Here is a 23,772-nt window from a genome sequence, read left to right as displayed (position 1 = left end):
GGGAAGAATTTTTCAGCGATCATTTTCCCCTTCTCTTCACCAGTTCAGTAGGCTCCCTGCATGTAGCCGTACCAATCTCTGCTCGTCGCTTCGCCAGCAAAGTACAGTCCCCCAGGTTTTTTCCAATATTCTCCCAGTCATTGGAAGTCATACCCACTACTGCTTCCGAATACGCGCCCTGCGTTAGTGACTCTTTTGACCAGCGTGATAGTAGATATCAAAGATGATAAAATAGTTCATTCTAAAGAAAGCTATCTAGGGTACAAGAGTAGTTCTTACCCTATCTTCATTGATCTTCAGTACAGAATCATTCCTCAGTACTAAATAGAAACGGCTCCTATCCCCTCAATTTCCAGTCAACCAAAGAAGGACAAAGACGGTTCATTGGTTAACCGATTGGTTTCTAACTCTTGTGCATTTTCTGTCATTATTTTTATCACTATTATCATTATCATTCTTAGAGACTTTATTAAAGAATCCAAATCCTACTTAATAATAATCCTAAAAAAACTACATTCATTTTAAACTTGCATAGCTAAAGCATAATAAGAGTTCACTGGTAAAATTATCAAAACAAAAAGCAACTATTTGAAATTCAGTCTTATACTTAACATTATAATTCAACTTATAATTATTACTACCATTATTATTATTACTAATTTTATCATTATTAGTATCATATCACGCTTATTTAAAGTTACTTCCCACCTTCGCGGGTGTCATGCGTAAAAAAATTTGTACGCGCGCTAGTTTCGAGAAAACCCCAAACAAACTATACATAAAAAGAAAGCTTAATAAATGCAATTTACAATAAAAATATAACTTAGGGTTTTTTTTTTTCATTTAGGGAGTAGCTGGAGCCATTAAGGCGTGAAACGACCGAGGGTCGTTCTACTGAATTTATCGGGTATCCGGATCCCGCCGCACGAGCAAAATGGTTGTACAGTCTTATTCACAAGGGATCAACAACAACAACAACAACAACAACAATAATCTTTATTTTGTACTCACTCTTGCTCAGAAAAAGTTACAACAAAGAGAATATTCGTATGATGCACGATCCTCGCAGTAGATAGCGCTATTTAGGCAATAGCGAAAATCAGACTTGAAAAACATCAGGCCTGTACGGGATTCGAACCACTGACCTCTGCGATACTAGTGCAGCGCTCTACCAATTGAGCTAACAAGCCAACTGGGAGCAAGCCGTTAAGTTGATTCGTAATAAACGCGTGAAAGTGATAAATCAGATACAATGAATACATGAAGCTCATATATTTATATGAGCTTCATTTATATTCATATATTCATTGTATCTGAAAGAGAATATTAAAAAGTATAAGTTAGAGTACTGGCTGCCTGGAATAACCATAGGGGCTAGCGGGGCCAGGCAGCCAGTTGACATCAGTATCAAATAAAAATAAATTATGAATTATATAGGTCAGCAAGAAAACTGAAGTACAAATGCACACGTAAAAAGAAAAAATATATATAAAAAGGAAGGGAGAGAAGAGGAAAAATGCTATCTAAGTTAGGAAGGAAGTCTGAAATAATATAATTTGCATATAATCAACAACAATGTGTCAGGCTTTTCTGATATTCTGATTGGTTGTCTTGATATCCGCATTTAAAGTTGGAGTAGCGTAAAATATGCGAAATGTGATGCGTAAATGGACACCATGTGAAAAATATTTCAAATATCAGAACTCCTTGACACACTTTCCTTCGTCATTATCCCTAGAATGTTTTGGCGAAATTTCACGAAAATCGGTCAAATCTACATACCCTATAAATTCGCTCCAAGTGGATGTACTCCTTTCAAAATCAAATGCGAGATTTTAGCTCCTAAAGGTTTGTAAACAACTAGCGCCGCACCAGGAGATTATCTCGCCTCCTGAAACCGCGAACCAATGGGAAGACGGGACCTCCTAGCGTCAATGACAATGGATCAAGATTTTAATTTCCCAGGAAAAATATCGCATAGCAGTCGCGTTTTTTTATCTCGTTCTGTTGAACGTTAAGTAATGGGCAAAGGTAGTACAGGAAAACCCCGCGGCAAAAAAGGTAAAGCTGAGGAAACTGCTGAAAAGCAAAACAGCGAATCGACAGACAACCTAAGGAATACTCTAATCGCTGAAATGAGTTCCCCCGGGAAGGTTTATCCATGATTTCTTACGATTCGAGGCGATTGTCTGTTTTTGTATCAGGGCCGGTACTTGCTTATTTGAAAGGAAACTTCGTTTTTAACCCTATGTACGACAAATGTAGGTTCTGTCCTGGTGTACCGGTTCACAAGGGAATTACCATTGTTCTTTCTTTGTTTAGGAGTTATCGGTTAGCTATTGTGTATTGTTTGGTCTTTTGTATTGGCTCTTGTGAACCGGTACACGAGGACAGAACCCAAATGTAGATTTGATGGCGCCTTCTTTGTTCGCTATTTGGATGCCAGCGTGGAGAGGGGTGCCAGGACTGTTTTTTTTCCTGACAAAATGTTGCCATTTCTTTCTTCTACGGGCCTGTTTTTTTTCTTTTTCTTTGCCCAAGTACTCCCCTCTAAGTAGGGTTGACCAGCAAAAATAAAAAAAATTAGGTGTAAAAATTGATAAATTGAGATCCTCAATCAGCGCCCTAGATTTCAGAGTGCGCTCATTTTTAGTTCTTATTAACCGAGCGGGAGGTCTGTATGAGAGAATCTTGACCGAGGTCGCCAGTACAGACCGAACGCGGTGAGGTCTGTACCAGCGACCGAGGTCAAGATTCTCCCATACAGACTGACCTAGCTCGGTTAATAAGATGTTTATTATATGGCAATTTTTTATATTCTTTGTACCTTTTTTTTCTAGACCGGTTTAGATGCCGGTCTAGATGGGAAAAACTAGACCGCTTTCAATATTGAATTCAGCCAAACAAATTCGTGAATTCGGTAGTTCCCAGTCCTTGTGAGACACAGCCATATAATAAGTGACAACATGTAATTGCACGAAAGTGTAATGATTGCAGGAGTACTTCCGCTACAGTTAAAAATAATTCTTTTTTCTTCGTCATTTTCTTACTAAAGCATAGCTAAGGTGTTTTTGCTTCTTTTTGATGATTTTCACATTTCTGGAAGTATTTTTCAAACCAAATTTTTAATAAAGTTTCCACTTAATCCTTTGGCTGTTTGAGAAATAGCATAAACCATTATCAATCCTTCCATTGTTTGAGAAAAAGCATTAAGCAGTATTTCAGACATATTAGGAGGCTTAACACTCGGGATTAATAACAGTGTATTTCAACTGAGGTGATTAAATAAAATTTCAGGAAAAATTCAAATGTGGATATCAAACTGATCATTTTAAAACAGTTTCAAGGAGTTTGGATGCAAAGATAAATTTTCTATAAAGTTTAAGATAGCCTAGGTCCTTGAAGACAAAACTTTTCTAAGTAAATCTCGGCGTCCACAATATCATGTATTCTTGTCGCATGAAAAAACATCAGTAAATACGATTTTAGGCTTGGATGCATCTCAGTCATTAACCACTCCAATCCTCAGTTGTTTGTTTAGATGGGCTTCAGTTTATATTGTTTGTTGATATTGCTCGGTAGCATCGCTGTAGTTCAGTTCTTGACCTCTTTCACTAATCATGTCAACTGTACTCGAATTTGAATCTTTAGGCAACACCTTTACTGCAATAATGAGCTTTGCTTTAAGAGGTAAATATACAAAAATGCTTTCATTTTCGATCAGTTTTGTTATTATCTCCACCTTTCTCAGTTAAAGCTTTGTGCTGCACATATACATGGATTGCGATGCAATCTTGGCTTAGGAGGCGAAAAATGCAAAAATGTGTTCTTTTCGTTCAGCTGCAAATTCACGACTACCTTAAGTTTGGGCTGCACCTCTATTGCACAAGCGGCCGAGTTCTGCGTAGTTTGCGTGAAATCTAAAGATCTGGCCAGGCCATATTTCCGGCACTCCCCACCGAGCGGTAAATAATTTGCAGCCCAGAGTTAATTAGTCTCTTTTACAACAGTCACTATTAAATCTACAGCCATGGAACGTTTCGGTTTGATATTCAAATTATAAACCAATTTATTGATAAAGTTACTGAACTTGTGTTGATGTTTCTCATAAGGCCTCGTCTAAACAAACGTTTACACCGACTGACCTCAGTCCTTGAGAGGAGAAAAATCCGAAAATGCGTTCGTTTTCGATCAGGTACCTGTACTTGTCGTAACCTTCCCAAAGCAAACCATATACTGAGCAAAGTCCTTATTTTGCAAATAGGGAAACTTTCAACGTCTTTGCGTTCAGTCGTCCAATGAAGGATAGGCGATTTAAATAGCATCAAACAATGCGAATCCAGAGGTTGGGTCCTAGAGGTGTGGACCCCCTTCCCCCATCAGACATACTGATACATTTTCTGGAATCGTCTCCAATGTTGTAGTCGTCATCGGGCGATATCGGATTTTGTTATCGGAAATCGACCCAAAATGTCCCCAAAATGGCTTGGAGGTCTAAATTACCGACGGGGACTTGACACGAGAACGTCTGATTAACGTTCTTGTCCTGCAACGAATGATGGGAATTTAATCTAAGATGGCGAAGCATCATCCAGATCTCATTATGTGCAGAAAGCAGCCTGGCGTAGGTAAGTTTGTTTGCAAATTTTAACTAATGTTTCTCATGCAGTTAACTGATTATATTCCACTTTTGCTTATTTCTCAGCTATAGGTCGGCTGTGCGAAAAATGTAAGTACAAGACTCGTTTAACTTTATTTTACAGTAACTGATGTTCGAGAGAAGTTCACATTTTCCTTCAATTTAGTGACAGATAACGTTTGCCTCCTGATCAATTCTATTTTAGAGAGTTTACAGATTTTATTTTGCTTTTCTTTGAATGAAAATGTAAGTATGTTGAAACTCGAGCACAGATTTCCTTAACTTTGATGAAAGAATGTCAAACTTATTCTGAAACACGTGCATTCTTTAGTTTTATGCGAGGGAGTCAGAGCCAACGAAAAGAAAAGAGATAACCTATTCCATAACCAGGGAGGAAATGAAAACTCCCAAAGCGGAATTTGGAGAGTTAATTTTGAGACGGAGTTTTTTATTTGTTAGGTCAGATCTCTATAATTACAAAAAATCACTTGTATAGCAGATTAGTTCACCCTTTAGCTTTTGGTTTGTTTCCCCTTTTATCGTTTTCATTGGGATTGATTGCTAGCAATATTCATGCACTGTTTTTGTGTGTTTCACAGGTGATGGTAAATGCGTCATTTGTGACTCCTATGTGCGTCCTTGCACACTGGTGCGGATATGTGATGAATGCAACTATGGTTCATATCAAGGTCGCTGTGTAATATGTGGTGGACCTGGTGTCTCTGATGCTTATTACTGTAAAGAATGTACAGTTCAAGAGAAAGATGTGAGTTATAGATCTTATTAACCAAGCGCGAGGGCCGTACTGGGAGAATATTGGCCCAAGGTCTTGACAGTACAGACCAAGCGCAGCGAGGTCTGTACAAAAAAGACCAAGGGCCGATATTCTTCCAGTACGGTCCAGAGCAAGCTTGGTTAATAAGAGATTTATTATATGACTGAAGTTCAAAGGGACACAAGTACGGTATCATTCGGGACCATTCGGGACAGTGCCCGGTCCAATACTGAGAGAATATTGACCAGCAATAGAGCATTTTGATTGGTTAATTTTAGTTATTGGCCCTCTGACTGCCCGCGTCGTGTAATAAATATTTATACAACTAGAGATGCTAAACATCAATGTAAATTATACAGTTGATCCTTACACCTCAAACTTTGAAGAAGAATAAAAAGGATTTGTGATGTTGAAGGAAAATGCTGAATATACTAACTCGAAGGTAACTTTAGGAAGCAAAATCTCTCCAAATGAACACAAGGTTTAAGTTAATGGGAGTTGAAAGTTCACATACAGTGTGGAAGATGTGGAGGCTTGATAGTAAGGACACTGGTCCAAGTTGAGAGGTTCAGACTCAAGACTTGACTGGTTTATTGTGTTCTCAAAGTAACCCTCAATACCCAGGAGTATAAAATGAATACCCGCAAACTTTCAGGAGAATCTGACTAAACTACAGAGAGGGTTAACCTTTGATGGAATAACATTTCATCTGGGTGAGTAGCAATACTCCTTGTCCCTTTATGCTGAGGAATGCTGGTTAAGCTCTGGCCTGCTGGGCCCTTTGGCTTGATTCCTGAGTTTTCCCTTTTTTAAATATGCACATAAAGTTTTGGTAATGCCCAAGTGAATTTAATACCCAAGTTCTGGTTGGATGGCTAATTTTCTGCTCATCAGCACTCAGTAAAGCAAAGCTGGAATGGAATATTTTCATTCAAATACTTACATGAAATTGGTAGGAAGAGTTTATTTTTTTCTAAAGAATAGCTTTAGAGTTTTATGATTGTTGCTTGATGACTTGCTGTTTTGTTTTTTTTTTTGCAGAGAGATGGCTGCCCCAAGATTGTAAACCTAGGAAGTTCTAAGACTGATCTCTTTTACGAAAGAAAGAAGTATGGTTTCAAGAAGAGATAGCAGTTTATCATACTTAACTTTTTGACAAGCACCCAAGGTCAAGCTGTGTATAAAAACTACTAACCCCTCCTGCACAATAGTAATGTTATTGTCAACTTTGAGGTGGTTAGTTTGCCCTTATGATTGAGGAAATGTAGGATCCTGACTTTCACTTATCAATTACTTTGACCTTTTATTTTCCTTTCCCATTACAGTTAAACCTTTTAGCTCCCAGCAGTGATTAACATGTAACTTCTCCCCTTAATGTTCATATATTGTGCAGAAAAGAGGTAATCAAAATGCTTAAACCTATCAGGTAAAAGTTTTTATCTTGATCTAACACCAAATCCTTGTAACTTATTTATAAGGAAATTTATGGCAGCTTGAGGGGAGAATTAGCAGTCAGATCATGGGAGTTAAAGGGTTTTAATGGACAGTCTCAACTTATTATTTGTATCTCATTTTGATTTGTACCTTGGTTTCATTTATTACTTACTGTAAGAGATTGAGAGAGTTGTATCAGTGTAGACCCATGCATTGTTGAAGACATTTTCATTCATTCAAAGAAGAAAAGTTTAGTAAAACACTTAGGAAATGTCAAGTCTTGCAAACATAATATTTTTAAGGTCATTAAAAGTTCTTGTAGTTGTGAATCACTGTCCAAGGTGTTCTTGGCTGATTTTACTTTTTGATCTTGAATTACACTTCTTACCAATTACTAAAGTACTAATTTGAACCACCCAGTTACAAGGGGAGGATCAAGACCCAAGTTTATCAATCTCTTTCATGGTCCTTATTTAAAAGTCATGAAAACTGAGGAGTGTGTTAGTCCAAAGATTCATATTCATTCATCGGTGTATAATACAAACAGTAGTGACTTAAACATGCCATGAAAATTGGTCAAAATTTCATAGCAATGCTGTCCTAGTCTTCATCACATAGAAGTTAGTGTAACCCTCTTCTTAGCTCTATGAGATTTTAAATATTTTAATTGAGTCAACCCCATAATCCCTACAGCACTTTTCACTGCAAGATATCTGCAGTTTTTGGAAAGTTAGGTTGGTAATTTTTGGTTAGGGTTGCAGCATTCAGTTTTGAAAATTACTGAGAAACAACAGGATTGGCTAACTTGACACGGTAAATTGATGTATGGTGGGTTCTTCATTTCCTTTTATTTCCTTTTAGTCTACATTCTTTTGTCCTGTTATTTTCTGTTGTTCTCAGGGCTCTACAATAATACTGTATGCATTATCCATTTAGGAGAGTCTTGAGCACATGTTTGAAGGACTGGGACAGAGTAAATGATTTATTCAGATAAAAAAATAGGTTGAAAAATCGAAAAAAAAATTAATAAATAAATGATAAGCAAAGAAGACCTTTTCAGTGTCTACATAACAAACGGGGTTCAGAGAATGTCGGACAGTCGTGCAACCCAAGAAGCAGTTGATCGTTTGCAAAACTATCTCGAATTTTTCTTACCCCCTGAGTTTCCGGATAAGGCTATGAAAATATGAATAAGTCACATTACTTTTAAGAGATATTTCTAAAAAATACCCACGAATCTGACACGTCACAACCCTGCTTGTCTATTTAATCGAAACATACGTATCGGTCAATAATAAAGTGCACAATATGCCTGATTGACATCAATATTTTCAAATTTATTTTAATTCGAAAATGGAGAGACGTGCATGACGATTCTCGAGGGACAAATGGGCCATATCCTGCTTTTTGCTTGTTTGACCCGCGACAATTAGCTTAAAGAGCCTTGTTTTCACTTTTAAATCTTATTGTTGTGGAAAAAAAGATGGTACTTGACACCGTGCCAGAGAAATCAACATCCTCAGGTCCGGCCAATATTAGGATTTAAGAATGATCGATCCAGGCTAGGAGTGCGTCGGGTTCCAAGGTAAAAGCAAATGACCGTGAAATTATGTATATCATTTGCTGGTCTTAAACAAATCCTTGCGTAATCGCAGAAACCTGACGTGAAGTAGCTATTTCGGAAGAGCTGGAAGCAAAGATTGCGTTATTTTCAGGGCTGCCTTGGTGTTATTCAGACTTTGCTCGAGATATTTTAGTCACGTGACTTCCTTGTTGTCAATCATCAGTGAATGTTTAGCGAACAAATCGCTAGCCGTTTGATTGAGGTCTCGTAGTCTACCGCACAAAATGATACCTTTATAGTACAGTTAAGTAGTCCCTATTAAGATCAGGGGTTCTACCGTTTCCAGGCATGGTAGAAGTAAACGCGGAAGATGTTCTCTCCCATTTGAAAGCCGTTTTCGAAGCTTGTGACCAAAATGGCGACGGTTTCGTGAAGACGCAGGATCTTCTTAGTCTCGGCCAGGAACACGCCAGTGTTGGATTTGAGGTAGATTAAAACTGTCCTTACCACTAGTAACTTTCATTTTTATTATTATCCATGTGTCTGTAATGAAACAGTAGTGGATAACGTTTAAACTGTACTAAAGGTACGCGAAGACGTTGTTTTTGTACGAGATTCCAATCGTAAACAGAGAGTTCATGCAAGCTGGATAGAGACGTAATTGCCGGTAGTCAGCGTTTGAGTCTTGTTTCCTAGTGACTGTGATCAATTTGCTTCGACCAAAATATTTCAGATGCTAGGATTTCCAAGCGATTATTTTTTAGTGGAATTTGAAGAGGCTCGATCGCCACTACTGTAGTTTCGAAAAGTGTTGTTTTATTTGCACTCTTGCTTGTCATCTCTTTCACCACACCAGTTTAGTTTACTATAATTACCTTCTGTAAACCGGTCACCAACAGGTAGAAAATTCTAACATTTTCAGTGGAAACAGTGTTCAATCAGTTTATATTCTTGAAATCGTTTTCTTCGTCGTTCTCTATCTCCAATATCAAAATTGAGCGTACATGTGAAAACTTTTTCTAAATTCGATCGCAACCGAAAGCTTTAACTTCCTTAGCGGCAAGTGTTGATTGTTGTCAATGTAAATCTCATTGATATTCTTTCGTTCTCCTCTACCACCAGGAGATAAAAATGCTGATCGAAAAACTCGATCCTGAAGGGTTTGGGCAGATAAGCTTTGACGGTTTTTGTAAAGGAATACATGATTTCCTAGGTAAGTGATTTTTGTAACATCAATGCCGACCTGTCGGTGAAATATCGGGATTCAATTATATTGCGCTATGTGCAATTGTGAAAGGTTCCAATATGACAGTGGTTCAGGTGAATAATATTCGCAGACGTGAAAACACGAGATCGATCGGGAAGCGACAATACATTTTGTTTTTGGATGGTGTCTATATGATATTGAAATGTTTCCATTTCCCTAGGGGCTAATGGTGATGTCAATGTAAATGAAAAGAATTCGCACGAGTTAGTGGAAGATGAATCTTTTCCAAGACTGACAATATCTGTGGCAGAAAACGACCAACAGGAAGATAGCTGTTGTGAGGTACTTTCATTCCCCTTTTAAATTAATTGAATTTTTTTCCAGAGCCTACCTGAGTGATTGCTCATTTATTCCACTTAGTGCTGGGAGAGAATAAACCATGATTGCGTATGACAACGGGTACTTTAAGGTTTCAGAATTGGCTTAGAGACAAGTTTTGTGCACACAAATGTAATGACACAATATTTCATTTCGTGGGAAATTGTGCGTGAAGTTTCTCAGGATTTTTTGTTTTTCTAGAGTCAGGTGAGGTTATTTCTTTTCTTTTCAGCAACTTGTTTTGCTATGTTAATTGAAGTATGGAAATGAATATTAATGTGGATTAGTCAGTGATGTAAATAGGTATCTGACTGTGCGTATCCTTGCAATGTTTATCTATGCATCATTGCACCTCGATACGTTCGGACTCATTAATGTGCTACATACGTCATCAGATGTGCACTTTTGTTTCGTATTTTGTGAATGGTGCCTAAAATATATTGTGATCAAATCACTAATATACATCTAATTTGCCAGTAGCTATGGCTATGGGTTATTTTCAGAGTTTCATTTCATTCAAAGTAGGCTTTTGCTGCAGAAAAACATTCAGTTTTGGGTTTTTTGTTGAATTTGTATGAAATTTTTTATCTTGGGCTCTTGAAGCTGACAACAAAACAAAATGAAAAAACTGGTGAAGTTCAAAAACTGTGTTCCCATAGTTTACACAACCCTGTATTTCAAGGGTGTCAAAAGGTCTGGTTATGATGGGTCTACCACTGCTCTTAAGACCTCTAACTACTGGCTGTTTAGCCTGTAAGGAGCCTCTCGTATTTGGATTTGGCCTCACAGCCCTTTGACAATGGCTTATGGAAAAGGTTATTGAAATCTGTGTGTATATACATAGAAACTATAAAAAGCCAGGTACAACATGTGGCTGTGTCCAAATAATCAAGATCAAATTTGAGCTGGGGCAGATCTAGGGGTGGTTCGGTTGAACCCCCTAAACTGAACATAAAAACGTATAACAAATGCATGGAGGTGACTTTAGAGCAATTAAACCACTTTAAATTGCCCCTGAAAATGCTGAAAATCGCATTTCAGAGGCCCTAAAATTAAAAATTTTCCAGGGGAGCATGCCCCCAGACTCCCCTAGGGGCCACCACCTTCAGCGGGCGTTTATCCGAACCCCCCTCCATGAAAACCTGGATCTGCCCCAGTTGAGCAGATGGCAGTAAGAGGCCTAATGAACAACAGTTTGTTCTCATTGATAATTGTTTCCTACTGAATTTTGGACAAAGGATTATTAATTTTAATGATGACTACAATACAGTGAAACCTTCACTTTATCTAGGAGTATTAATAAAAGACTCTCCCAGAAGCCTAACAAAATACATGGGGGAGGGAGAGGGGAGGTTACCTGCAAACCTGTAAACCTGCAAAGGAGTGGCATGATATCCAAAGGAAATAACAATACTCTTAGTCGCCTCATGTCCTGTCGAGGTGAAGAAGTCCTGGCACATTGTGGGTCACTTGGCTTGATTGCTTACTCTTATCAATTTAACTTCCGTGTGTGATGAAGACATAGTTTCTCCTTACAATAATGATACTATATCAGGCAGACAAGTGGTAAGGATAAAGAACAGTTTCATTTTGGGGGATTATTGGTTGATCCATTACCAAATTCTTGGAACTTATCTCTTAAGATTTGTATGACAGAGAGCAAGGAGAATTACCAATGAGATCTGGGACTGAGAGGGTTAACTATTACCTATTATACATTTAATCATGATCTGTGGTACTGATGCAATGTTCTCTTTTCAGAGAGACAGTTCTTACAGTACAACATCAACAAATGATTATAATGGCGATGATGATGACAATTTCCAAGATGAGCTGCAACCTTCAAAGTTTAGTCGCAATCGAAAACAATATTCCACATTCCCACCTCCCACAGGACCTCGGTTAAAACATCGGGCAACTTTACCAGCCATGAATGTTGATATGTACAGTGATAGACATTCACACTCAGATACCAGTGAATATCAGTCTGAAGAAGGATTTGAAGGATTTGGAGAAAGCTTCAGTGAGGATACAGCGTTTGAAGATAGTCCAACATTAGAAAGGAACCATCCATATGCTGAACGCATCTTAAGAAAGTATATTTAATTAGTGTTTCTAATCAACCGCTATGATGTTACCTGTACGTGTACCAATGATTCTCCCCTTTAATTGTCCAGTTATTTCCTTTTGAATTAGTAAATCAGAATTTGGTGTTCCCTAGACCTCTTTTATTATGCAGGACTTTCAATAAGATTTGAAATAGGTGGCTACCTCAGTACAACACCTGCCGGAGAGTGACTTGATTACGACTTAACATGGTGACTGCAACTTGAGCTCGGTGAATTATACCTGGCGACTCACAACAGAATGCCTGCCAGAGCTCCAGTGGGTGCTGGGTCTTATTGAAAGCACTGTTATGGGAGGTGTATTTATCATTCTTTTATGAGTAGGAAAATAAGCTGTTTTGATCTTGCCTTCGAGTAGTAATAGTATGGTGTTTAAACAGATTGTTGTGGCTAAAAGGCTAAGTGGGTTTGTGACATGAATTAAAAAGATTAGTTATTAGAGAGGGAGATCCATAGAAGAGCTATTTTTGCAGTATTCAGAAGGATACTGTATATCATGATTATGTCTACTTAAACTTAGAGGAAGACATGCATTGAGCCAAAACTTAATCAATCTTAAAACCATTTGAAGTGACTCTTTGACAGAACTTGTGTTATATTTGCTCATTATATTTTTATCATCTATTTCCTCAGCAACAGAAGATCATCAGCTGCAGCTGCTGCATTTTCGAGGTAAGCAGGATTTATTGATCAATAAATGCGATGAATGTAATTCAATAGCCCATCGATTAAGATGGACTATTTAGCAATCAGCATTGCTATTCCACAAGAGGTGAAGGTTGTTGTTTTGTGATTTAGAATGACAAACATGATAAATGAAAAATAGAAAAATAAAAAAATATATATTAATTATGTGATGTCACAGTAGACATTCCATGAGTTGGCTCCTGTACACTGTTTCTAGGTCAAATTGGAATTTAGAATGTTGGTTTTAAGAGAGACAATGAGGTATTTGTTATTAATCACCATTACCCCCTACCCTACCCTCTCATTCCCCCTTCCCCTCCCCTTACCACCACACCCTTAATTATTGAATTCTCTATCCTAGAACCATTTTTCTTTCAATCAATTGTTAGAAAGCAAACTACAGACTGACATCTTTTTGTGTATGTTCAGTGTAAGCATTTTTCCATTTTTCTCCCTCTTGATCTTTTTGTTACATAACAACTATAGTATATTAAGACTTTGAAACCTATATTTTTGCAACAAGTGTTACATTGAACTGTATATGACATGTTAAACCCTCTTCATCAAGAGTTCAAAGTACATTGTTTTTCAAAAGAGAATAGGCTTCTTAGAGCACTCAAAATCACTTGACCACTAGCCAAAACTTTTATTTTCAAGTGAATTTTCATGATGGTCATGTGATTCCAAAGAATACACATTGAACACCTTGTATGTCTTTTTATTTATTATCAATGTTTTGTAAAATATGTAAATTGATACTCATAACTTGTCTAAAATATTTCAAAGCCCTCTCATAATGCCATAACTTTGTATCAGTGGAATTATCATAGCTGCTGTTTGCATTTGCTAACACTTTGTTCTCATCTGAAGTCAGTAAGATGTCATTCTGTAGAGATCTTTTTTCATGCAAGATCAAAATGTCTCTCATAGGGACAGTGCTTTCTGTTTAGGGGTAGTTGAAATATTCTTGTTTTCTGGCTCACAAAATTTTTACTACAAAGTTGATTGTAATTTTTATGATGATATACTTCTCTTTTGATTAACCCAATGCACATTTGGTTTTTACCTCAGAAAAGTTTTGTATTTGTTTTTACTTTCATTGACATCTCTCTCTATTTTGTTATGTTTTTCTGTAGCCATCATATGCATCTCTATAAATGTCACTCAGAAAATCCCAGTAGACATAACAGTTTTGATGACCTTATGGGTGATCGAGCACTATCAGATAGTGAAGCAGGAACATCAATGTTTCTCCTAACTGAGGTTTGTAGTCTCATGATTTATCACTCAGTGGTGGAAATGGAAATACATCATTGGCACATCATTGTGCCATGAGCTAAAGGGAGATAAATTATTTCAAGAAATATTATTGACACCCTGTAAATGACTTTTTCTTCTTAACTGTATGGTGTGGTAAATGGTTTGGTGTGTTTGTTTTTATTCTCTCCCCCATTGGGGACTACAATTTTATTTTTGGCAGCCATTTTTTGTTTTTCAGTCACCAACAGCTTAGAGCACCTACCACTGAAAAGTTACATGTACTTAAGAGCTACTTCCGTTGTGCACAAAGAAATTGTAGAAATTTAAAATGGAATTGACATCATTATCGTCAATTGTTTGTCTTAAACCCAGTTGAAGGGCCATTATTAAGATTTATTTTTATTATTTCTACAGCTTAAAAGACTGTCTTCACAAGTGTCACTATTACAAGAGGATCATGCAATGCAAACAGATAAACAGAACAAATTTAGAGAGGAAAATAAATTGTTATGTACGAGGTAAGCAGAGTGCATGAATCTTTGATGAAATATTTCACCAGACAGTTATCTACTTTTGTTCACATGCTCAGTTTGAAAATTGATCTTTACTTGTAGTGTATAGGAAGTTGTGCCTTCTGCAGGTGTTACTGCTAACACATTTATTATCTTCTCCCTTGCTTCTTTCACTTCCATTTATTATTAGTTCTAACTAGCACACCAACATATTTGACTAAGTGCTTTAACCCTTACACCTTAACATCAATCTCCATTTTCTCCATACTCTTCTCTATCCATTCCCCTTGGTACTGACAAAGAGAATTCTACAGAAGTGCTATAAAGTTCTATCAGCTTTATGCTGAGGAAGATTTTCCTTGTCTTACCTTATAAAGGTAGTAAGAGCTGTTATTTTAAGTTTGCATGCAGTAGAAAATAGATTTGGAGAGGTTACTATTAAATTTTTTGCAGATCATTATTTTCTTAAAGCAAGCAAAATCTTTTTATCATGATTGTTTAATGCCATTTTATATATTTTTACAAAAACTCAGCTTATGATGCTCAGTTATAGTACTGACACTCATTTCAGTCTAAATTCTTGAAACTGATTTTAGAATAATGCACAACAGACTTTGAGAAGATTTTAATTTTCATCTTGAACTAAAAGGGCAAAACAAGCTCAATTTTATTATATCTCAAGTACAAACAACCTGTAAAAAAATAATCATGTGGCAACATTGAATAAATTTGTGTGTATTCTAGCAGCTTGCTATTATATTCTGTAGTACACAGTGACAATGGTTTTGCTTTGAAAAACATCCTAGCCACCTGGTATCTGTTCAAAGTTTTGATTGATCCAGAGTTTATTTTTTGTTGTTTTGTTCCTTTTTTGTGGCTGAGGTATGTTGTTTTATTTTAGCAGACATCCTGCTGTGTTTATGAACAATGTCATAAAGATGTGGTTTATTCAAATGAGCCACTACCTGTCTAACCTATTTAAAGCCTTTTGGCTTTTTTCATGAATAATTAACTTGCTATTCAAGTGACATCTGCCCCACATTTGCATAAAACGTAGTCAGATTGAAATTTATTTCCTCATCATAAATGATGCACCTGAAACCAAAGGTGAAAGAAAAATGTTTGTGAGGGAAATGTTTTTGCATCAATTCATAGTTCTATTCTTAGAAGGTGAGCCAGTTTTTTTTTTTTTTTTTTCGCAATATTGGCTGAATGCGTCAGGAAGCCATTTGACATTATATTATTGTGAATGAGTTCACATTGTTCAATGTAAAGAAGACTCTAAGAAACTGCTGCTTCTGGTATCATATTTTCATTTTCATGCCTAGAGAAAAATTGTGAACCATTTTCATGGATGGATAGCTTTGTAATGCTCTCCTCTTGTAATGTAAAGGCAAGTTTGTCAACTGTATTTCCCTTGTAGCACATTACAAGCTTGTAAATTACTTTTTATGATTCACATCCATCACAGTGATATATATTCTCAGCTGAATTCAGATTTTTATTGAAGATGTTTGTTAAAATACATTTTGCCTTTTACTTTTAGTATTTTTATATTTATTTTCTTGAGAAGAATTAGGTTTCTCTTCATGGAACCGAGTGATGAGAATATGATGTTAAAAGAACAGAATAGATTATGGGTGTTTTTGTTGATTTTCTCTCCACTTGGACTGAAAACTTGATATTACAACCATAAAGATTAAAATGATGAAATTTTGACTTGTATGTTGTATTGAATTGGCGATTTTATGTCACAAATGTAAGCTATGGGGAGAAAGTCACGAAAAGGCACATAGTTTTGTTGGAAAGGTGACTTTTTGTTAAATTATTTCAATAAAAGATGTTTGACACAGCAATATTAACATATTGAGCAATAATATTTTATTTTTGAAAGTGCCAGCTGATATTTGCTTGTGAAATGAAAAGTTTATGTTAGCTAATGAAGTTTTCCATTTCAGTCACATTTCTTTGCCATAAATGTATCATAGTCAGTTTCAGTTTCTTAGGGTTTAAATTTGATTTGTTCCACAAGAAAAAATAAACTCATGTTTGCCTTGTAATGATTATGTGAAAAATGGTTTTAAGAGGCAAATTTCAAATGGCAATTACTTTTAAAGGTTTTAATTCCACTTTTTAGATGAATCTCTTCAAATTTTCTTAGTTGGGATATCTTCTGAATGAATGAAACATTGTGCCTCATCAAGTACAGTGCTCTAGATAGGCAATTATTTTGATGCTGGTATCAGTTTCTCATGCAGTTTGATAATTATTTCTTTATCAAAATGAAAGATTTCTATTTTAATCATTCAAATACTTTTTCTCTTTAGAATTTGGGTGCTTTTTCAAACTCACATTAGCTGACCAGCATTGGTCAGGTTTTATTTCAGTATTTTGGCTGTCCTAACATTTTGACATACAGTTAAAAACACAACAACCAAAAATAAGGGATAAAACAAAAAGAAGTAAATTGGTACATCTTTTTTAGCCACCATGCATTTGTTTTTAAGTTCTCGAAATTTAGCACTGTCTTAACCTCAAAGGTTCAAAGCACTGATTTAGGATATTATTAAATTGTTTTCATGATTGTGTTTGATTTTATTGTAGAATAAATGCATTAGAAGAACAACTCGAGAGCCAAAAAGTTTCAACAGGGAAACAAGTAGAGGAAGAAAGTTTGAGATACAAAACAGCTTTGGTAAGTTTTGACTGAGGTTTGTTCAACCACAACCTTTTAATTTTGGTTCTTAGTTTTACTTCTTGTGGTCAGCCATGAGTATCTGATGAAAGTTTTTAAATCTGCCAACTAAACAATCATAAGTAACCATGTCCGTTGTTTATATCCAGAAGGAATATATGTCCATGGTTTAATACTGTGATCATGAGACTGGAGAATTCTAGGGCCATAGACCACTTTCATAAAAGGCTGCCGGATTAATATTCTTTTGTATAAATTTAAATTAGCCTTTCTGGCCTCGTTCTCCAGAACAAAATTCAAAAGAATACATTATCTCAAGCGAGGTCAGAAAGGCTAATTTAAATTTAAACAAAAGAATATTAATCCGGCAGCCATTTATGAAAGTGGTCAATTGCTCAGAATTCCATTGCTAAATTTTAATGGCCTGAGTTGTTTGAAGCTGTTTTGCATGATATTTTAAGCTACACATATCAATAAATGTCCAAATGAAAACCCTATGTCTCTCATCATTATCATCAACTACCTTTAATCCTCAAAGTCGCATGAATTTATTGTTGATTCTCCCCTGTAGCTGCTACACATTTCCCTGTAAATTGTTTATGAGAATTTGGTGGTAGATCAAGACAGCAGGCCCTACCCGATAAGTATGAGTATCCTCGTAATTACCCTGTTTGCTCTATAGTGTATGGATATTACAAGGAGAAGTTAAATGTTAGTTACTCCAGGGGGTTAACTAGTTGACATGCAATAGGCCATTTTACAGTTGTGTACTTAGTTGCCAAGCCTTTGATTCAGAGTGAGGCTGAAAGTGACCTTGTTGTCATAGAGACCTGTATCTACTTAGCATGATAACAAAGTGATTTACATTTGAAATGCAGCAAGGTTTGTATCATAACAAGGTCAACCCTAGCCTCACTCCCATTCAAAAGCTTGGCAACCAAGCACACAACTGTAAAATGGACTATTGTCACAACACTGAATTGTAACCAGAAGATGCAGGAAAGTTTTTAATGATTGCAAATGATTAATAATTTTTCACTGTTACCACAATCTTGGGAGAATTTTAACTAATAAGTATGACATTTTTTCCCTGACAGTATTTCTTTTCTTCTCCTTCACAGACCAAATTAGAGAGAGAAAATGAACAAACATTAGAAACACTCAACAGAAAGTAAGTAGTGACACACCAGTTGTGTATATTAATTTTTCTTGCACTGTTCTTTTTAGTGCAGCATGATTTAAGCTTGTAAATATATGAAAAAAATTGCTATGGTTGTAGATTATTTTATATAAAAGTATGTTTACTATGAGCCCTTTGAATTTATTTGCATATCATAACAGCTGAATTTTGATATCTGAAAGTTAACCTTAAAACAACTGATAGTGTGAAGTTTGTCAAGATAAACCCCTCAAAAGTTATTCAGCAGAACCTCTCTTTAGAAACTTGTCATTGTGGCCAGGGTGACTCAGTTGATAATTAACAATTATTCCACTAGATATGAGATGATAGCGCCGAGTTGGCTATAATCATCTCATATCCAACAAGCACGAGTGGAGTAATTGTTGTCAGTATTAAAAACGTTAAATTAAATTATTAAATTTTATTAAATTTTTAGCTCCCTTTTAATTTTAAGCTGACACGTACGCTTACCATAATTGTGGATTATGGTATATTGGCTGATATACCATAATGGCTAGGCCAATAAAAAGTCTTGAATTGCATTATCCAATGATCTAGTTTTTAATAACACCAATTATCTTGTAACCCCCCCCCCCCCCCCCACTGACACAACAGCACCACAGTTTTTCCAGAAACTTACCCCTTTGTTTAAGGATCTCAGACTTAAGGTACAAGTAGGAACCCTTTTAAAAACATAATTTTTTTGGACAAATTTTCACTTATAATTTGACGAATTGTAATTCACTTGTAAGGCTTTTTTCCTATTCATTATTTATTTACCTTAAATTTGTTGTCCTGAGTGTTACCATGCTTCTTGTAACATGAACTTCATTTTTTTCTTGTAGGTTACTTCAAGCTGAAGAGGAAATAGAACATCTTAAAAAAGTGGAGCCTATGTTAAGAAAAGAACTAGAGATATGTCATGAGGTTAGTGCATGTATACAGTAATGGTGACTTAACACACATTCCAGCAATGCTTAATTAATTAACCTATGGCACTACCTTTTGTTAATGAATGACTCTGGAAAGCTGGTTCTCTAAGAACAGACTCCTTGCAACAGGTGTCAATAACTACTGGAACCATACGCACAACTTTTTCACCACATTCACACAACAAACTAGCCGAACAGAAGGACCTCACATTATGGACAGATTGAAATTGACCAATCATAACCTAACCAGTTTTTGCTTCTTAAGTTTTATAACCAATAACATCAAGGCTAAATTGACCAATCAGTTTGCACCAACTGCACTTATTAACACTCAACTGACTCTGATGATGACACCCAAGTTGTTGAGACGTAAGTCTCCTCAGGCAACAGTCCTTCTCAAGATTACCCCCCCCTCTCCGCCAACTCTTACAATCAGATCACATGATGAAATGCTTATATCCTGTTGCAGTTTTCTTCAATACTGTCGTTTAAAAAAAAAATCCTCTAATCCTTTACACTAGTTGTAAAGGTTTCTTGTCAGTTATGCTAATTATAGAATGTATCTATGACAGGATAAAAGAAGGCTTCTGAAACAAATAGATAGCCTTGAACTCCAACTTCAAATTAAAACAGATGAAGTGGCTGAGCTAAAAGGAAAGCTAGACACTGAAAGTAAGGGACGACTCGAAGATCATCAACAACATGAACAGGTCAGTACAGGTGTTTGAATATGTTTTGTGTAGATACCTGGAATGAATGCCAAGATAGTTCAAATGGCTGCTCAAATCATTTGAATGGATTGAAATTACGATGAAAGGGTGAAAAACATAGACAGTAAATTGAAATTTGTGTGAAAAAGAAACTTTTGAGAATACTTTTTGGCTTAAGGTTCACATACTTAAGTGGATTTTTTGCATGTTTCATGTAAAACTGTTAAAAGGATCTCGTTGTTATTTATAATTTCATTTGTTTAGGAGCTTGCCCTAGCCTCTGAGCAGCTTTCAGAACTGGAAAAGTATAGGCAGGAAGTAGATCAGAAACTGAAAGACTTTCAAAATGTGGAACAGCAGAAGACTGACTTAGAAAGACATGTTCAGTCACTGATAAAGGTACTGAAACAGTGAAATATTTGTAGTTAGACTGTCATCTGCAGCCATTGGTGAATACTAACTCATGCAAGGCTACTCCTGCATCATTATTATTTACTGTGTGGCCTTACATCACTAGAGCTTTCATTGAAAAAGAGTCTTCTTTTGATTCTAGGAGAACTTGGGCTTGAGAAATTCAAAAGAAGAGCTCAACGTACAACTGCAACAGGATGGGTTCTTTGGTGCAGAACAGGTGGGCATACATGATGTACATGTCATTCTTTTCAATGTTCTTGTATAATTCTTTTGGAGCAGCAGAGGAATTTTCTGATTTAATGCAGATCAAAAACCAAATTCCCAGGAATAGCCAACAAAGAAATGTGTAGTCTCAGTTAGGAGAACTTTTTCTTTTGCTATTGTGAGTGAAAGGTAGAATATTATTTTTCTCTGACAACAATTGAATACAATTATTTTCTTGTTGAAGTCAACCTATCTTTACCTTTTATAAACATGAAAAATAGCATTTGGTAAATACATCTCTTCTGACCCCTTCTAATAAATTTGAAAGTTTGTATCTGTATTCCCTTTTTCTTCTCTTTTTATTCCTTTACACCCTACTGTCAGAATACATATTTTCCATACTGTTTTCAACACATTTTGTAAGGTGCTGACAAGGAGAATTTGTTTAACGATCAAGAGCTTCTTTAGTCGGTGATCCTTTCCTTTGTTCTCCTGACCTTAATTTGTGATTCAGGGGGGATGTGGTGAGGAGAAGAGGTTAGATGCTAAGGGCTGAAAGTTTCTAAAGAAACTGTACATGTGGTTCTGCATTGGTGGGGGTAACAAGATAATTGGTTATATCAACTAAGTTGAAATTGTAAATTGGCCACCGTAACAAATAAAAAATCTGATGTTTCGAGCGTTAGCCCTTCGTCAGAGCGAATGGAGGAATTGTGGGTTGTATGTGGTTTTATATGCAGAAAGCGGAGCTACGCCATTGGTGGGAACATGGCAACGAGAAAAACACAAATAAATTAGTGGAATGAAAAGCATTCATTGGTACCCGTGGGATTATAAGAGTGCCAGTTAGGTGCTAGTTACTCTCAGGGGTAAAGTGTTAATGAGCTGCTGTTTCCTTTTGACCTCTTGCAGAAAGGATCATTGGCTGATGAACTTGTCACAGCTGACAAAGAAAAAATCATCAATGCTCTTAGAGACCAAGAGGAAGAAAACAGGAGGTTACGAGGTTACCTGGATGGATTATTGATGATGATTATGGAACATAATCCTGCCCTACTTGAACTGCGATAACAATGTCTGGCACCTAATTAAAATCATACATACCATTTGTCATTGTTGACATACACACTGTACCATGCACATGTTGGCAAAATAGATGTTTAATTTTATATTTGTATGATAAGCAATGGAATGTGATAATTATGAACAATTTTATAAAAGACCTGACACCTTAGTGTTAATCTAGTCTTGGTGTATTTATATCTGGAGAGAAACTCTTTTTTTACCATTCTCAAATAGTGTCTTATAGGTGTGGCTGGACAAAGTGGCCTTGCAATATTTTCTTTTGGACTTGGCTATCTTTGTATTCAAGAAAAAAAAAAACAGAAACTAGAAGAAATTTCTGTTTATGAGTATATGGTTTTCTTGTTTATTCTGGTGGAATATTAATCAGAGAACAGAATCCTGTATTCCTGTGTTCTTGGAGAACTACAATGCAGAGCATTTACCTTGGGAATAACCACTCACACACCTTGAAAAGGAGGGAAAGTGATGCTCCCAATACAAGGCAGATTTAGGGAGATCCTGAATATAAAAGACTGTATTTTGAGTTGCTGTGAACACCTATGCTATTTAAGAGTGTGAAAACATTTAAGGAATGAAAAACTTGAAAGAGTAATGACTGCTCATGAGGCTCCAGAAATCGTGAGGGAATGAGACGTTTAATAGACAGCTCACAATTTTTTTAAAATGCTTTTTTTCACTTAAGAGAAAGGTGCCAGAAACATGAATCATTGATGTACATTGATGTTTGTGAACATAACCCCTGCATTTTTTGGTGTACTTTACACATCATAAAGTGGAAAGATTTTTTTAAGGTTTTGAAGATTTAAATTATTGGATAGCTTCAGTGTATATAAAAATATAGACATTTAAAAATGTGAATTCTCACTAAAAATTACTGAATTGTGCAACTTGTTTCTGCTGTGAAATTTCTCTTTTTGCTGAGTAGCAGAATAGGACCAAACATGTTTTTTTTTTTTCGTCCCCAACATTGAATCGAAGATCTCATACTCTTTTGTGGGAATTATAGGTGGCAAACTGAAGACAGAAACCCCTTAGCATTTCAAGATGTTGTTAGTCACTTTTGACCATTTAGAGGGCGAGTTCAAAGATTTGATTGATGGATGTTACTCTATTTTGTTTCTTTTTGTGATGGTGTTTGTCATGTAGTAATAATTTTTGACAACATGAAATATTTATAATAATAATAAATAATAATAAATGATAAATGATTTAGCAATGGACATCCACTGGGTGGCTATTCTTGTCCACTGTTCCAGATCGAATTGGAATTTGGAACGTTGGTATTTAAACATGTTATTGAAATTTGAATGGCATTCACAAGCATAGTAAGTTGTACAATCAAATTACAAGAGTAGACACGTGTGTGAACAACTCTCCATTATAGTTATAGTGCTAACCTAGTCTAAGAACTTAACATGTGATACTATTTTGTTTAAACATATTTTTTTGAAACTCTGGCACTTTTTAAATTCATACCATGACTTTTTTCAGCAGTTATGTCCACCTACAAATGGTATAGGCAGTTGCTTTGTAAATTAGAATACTTCCAAACCCTCATTTAAATCAATAGTGTATTTTTAATATGCAGACATTGTAAATATTGTGCTAACTGATGAATTAAGAACAGTGTTATGTAACGACAGTGAAAATTCTGTGGAAAATAACTTTGTTACGAAATCAAATTCCTCACTATATTTTAAATGTCTCCTTTTCTATTGTTTTGGGGTGAACATCACATTCCTAAAGTGCTACCGTGCCTTTTCCCCGCTCTCTGCGCTGTGATCTTCTGTCTTTTGTCCCTGATAACCTGTTTCAAGCGTTCACCGCTTTCTACTGAAGGGTTTCCCGTTGCGCCACCTTCCTAAAAGGCTTTCAAGCCCTCTTGGCGGATGAGGCAACAAGGCGTACTTAAAAGAAGGGAAGGTTAAAAGCTGGCGGGAAGTGCAATTACTGGCATTAGAGATTAATG

At 36.1% G+C, this 23,772-nt stretch overlaps 2 protein-coding genes and 1 long non-coding RNA gene across 4 annotated transcripts; 2 read left to right on the top strand and 1 right to left on the bottom strand.

The window, feature by feature from the left end:
• Positions 1–4,519: 4,519 nt before the first annotated feature.
• LOC111340136 (PHD finger-like domain-containing protein 5A) lies at positions 4,520–7,177 on the top strand. Its single transcript, XM_022946924.2, has 4 exons — positions 4,520–4,628; positions 4,706–4,729; positions 5,239–5,405; positions 6,456–7,177. Exons 1-4 carry the CDS (start codon positions 4,577–4,579, stop codon positions 6,543–6,545), a joined length of 333 nt encoding a protein of 110 aa, XP_022802659.1. The 5' UTR covers positions 4,520–4,576; the 3' UTR covers positions 6,546–7,177.
• A 1,583-nt stretch (positions 7,178–8,760) lies between these two features.
• On the top strand, positions 8,761–21,958 carry LOC111340135 (rab11 family-interacting protein 3). 2 transcript variants are annotated; one of them, XM_022946923.2, is made up of 14 exons: positions 8,761–8,898; positions 9,535–9,625; positions 9,840–9,961; positions 11,759–12,093; positions 12,763–12,795; positions 13,947–14,073; positions 14,485–14,588; positions 17,187–17,277; positions 18,399–18,448; positions 19,303–19,384; positions 19,962–20,099; positions 20,364–20,498; positions 20,653–20,730; positions 21,630–21,958. In XM_022946923.2, the coding sequence occupies exons 1-14, from the start codon at positions 8,761–8,763 to the stop codon at positions 21,786–21,788; spliced, it is 1,683 nt and encodes a 560-aa protein (XP_022802658.1). In that variant the 3' UTR covers positions 21,789–21,958. The 2 variants fall into 2 exon arrangements, with proteins under 2 accessions (XP_022802658.1, XP_022802657.1); XM_022946922.2 differs by having other exon boundaries at positions 12,757–12,795.
• LOC148721705 (uncharacterized) lies at positions 15,226–19,309 on the bottom strand. The gene is made up of 2 exons (XR_015992761.1): positions 19,238–19,309; positions 15,226–15,677 (listed from the first exon to the last, which is right to left on the bottom strand). It is a non-coding gene; the product is annotated as an uncharacterized LOC148721705 (long non-coding RNA).
• Positions 21,959–23,772: the final 1,814 nt, after the last annotated feature.

This window comes from Stylophora pistillata, chromosome 10, assembly GCF_964205215.1.
Source record: "Stylophora pistillata chromosome 10, jaStyPist1.2, whole genome shotgun sequence".
NCBI classification, from domain to species: Eukaryota; Metazoa; Cnidaria; class Anthozoa; order Scleractinia; family Pocilloporidae; genus Stylophora; species Stylophora pistillata.
The sequence above is the reverse complement of the archived record's forward strand: the minus strand, read 5'-3'. Positions and strand labels throughout refer to the sequence as shown.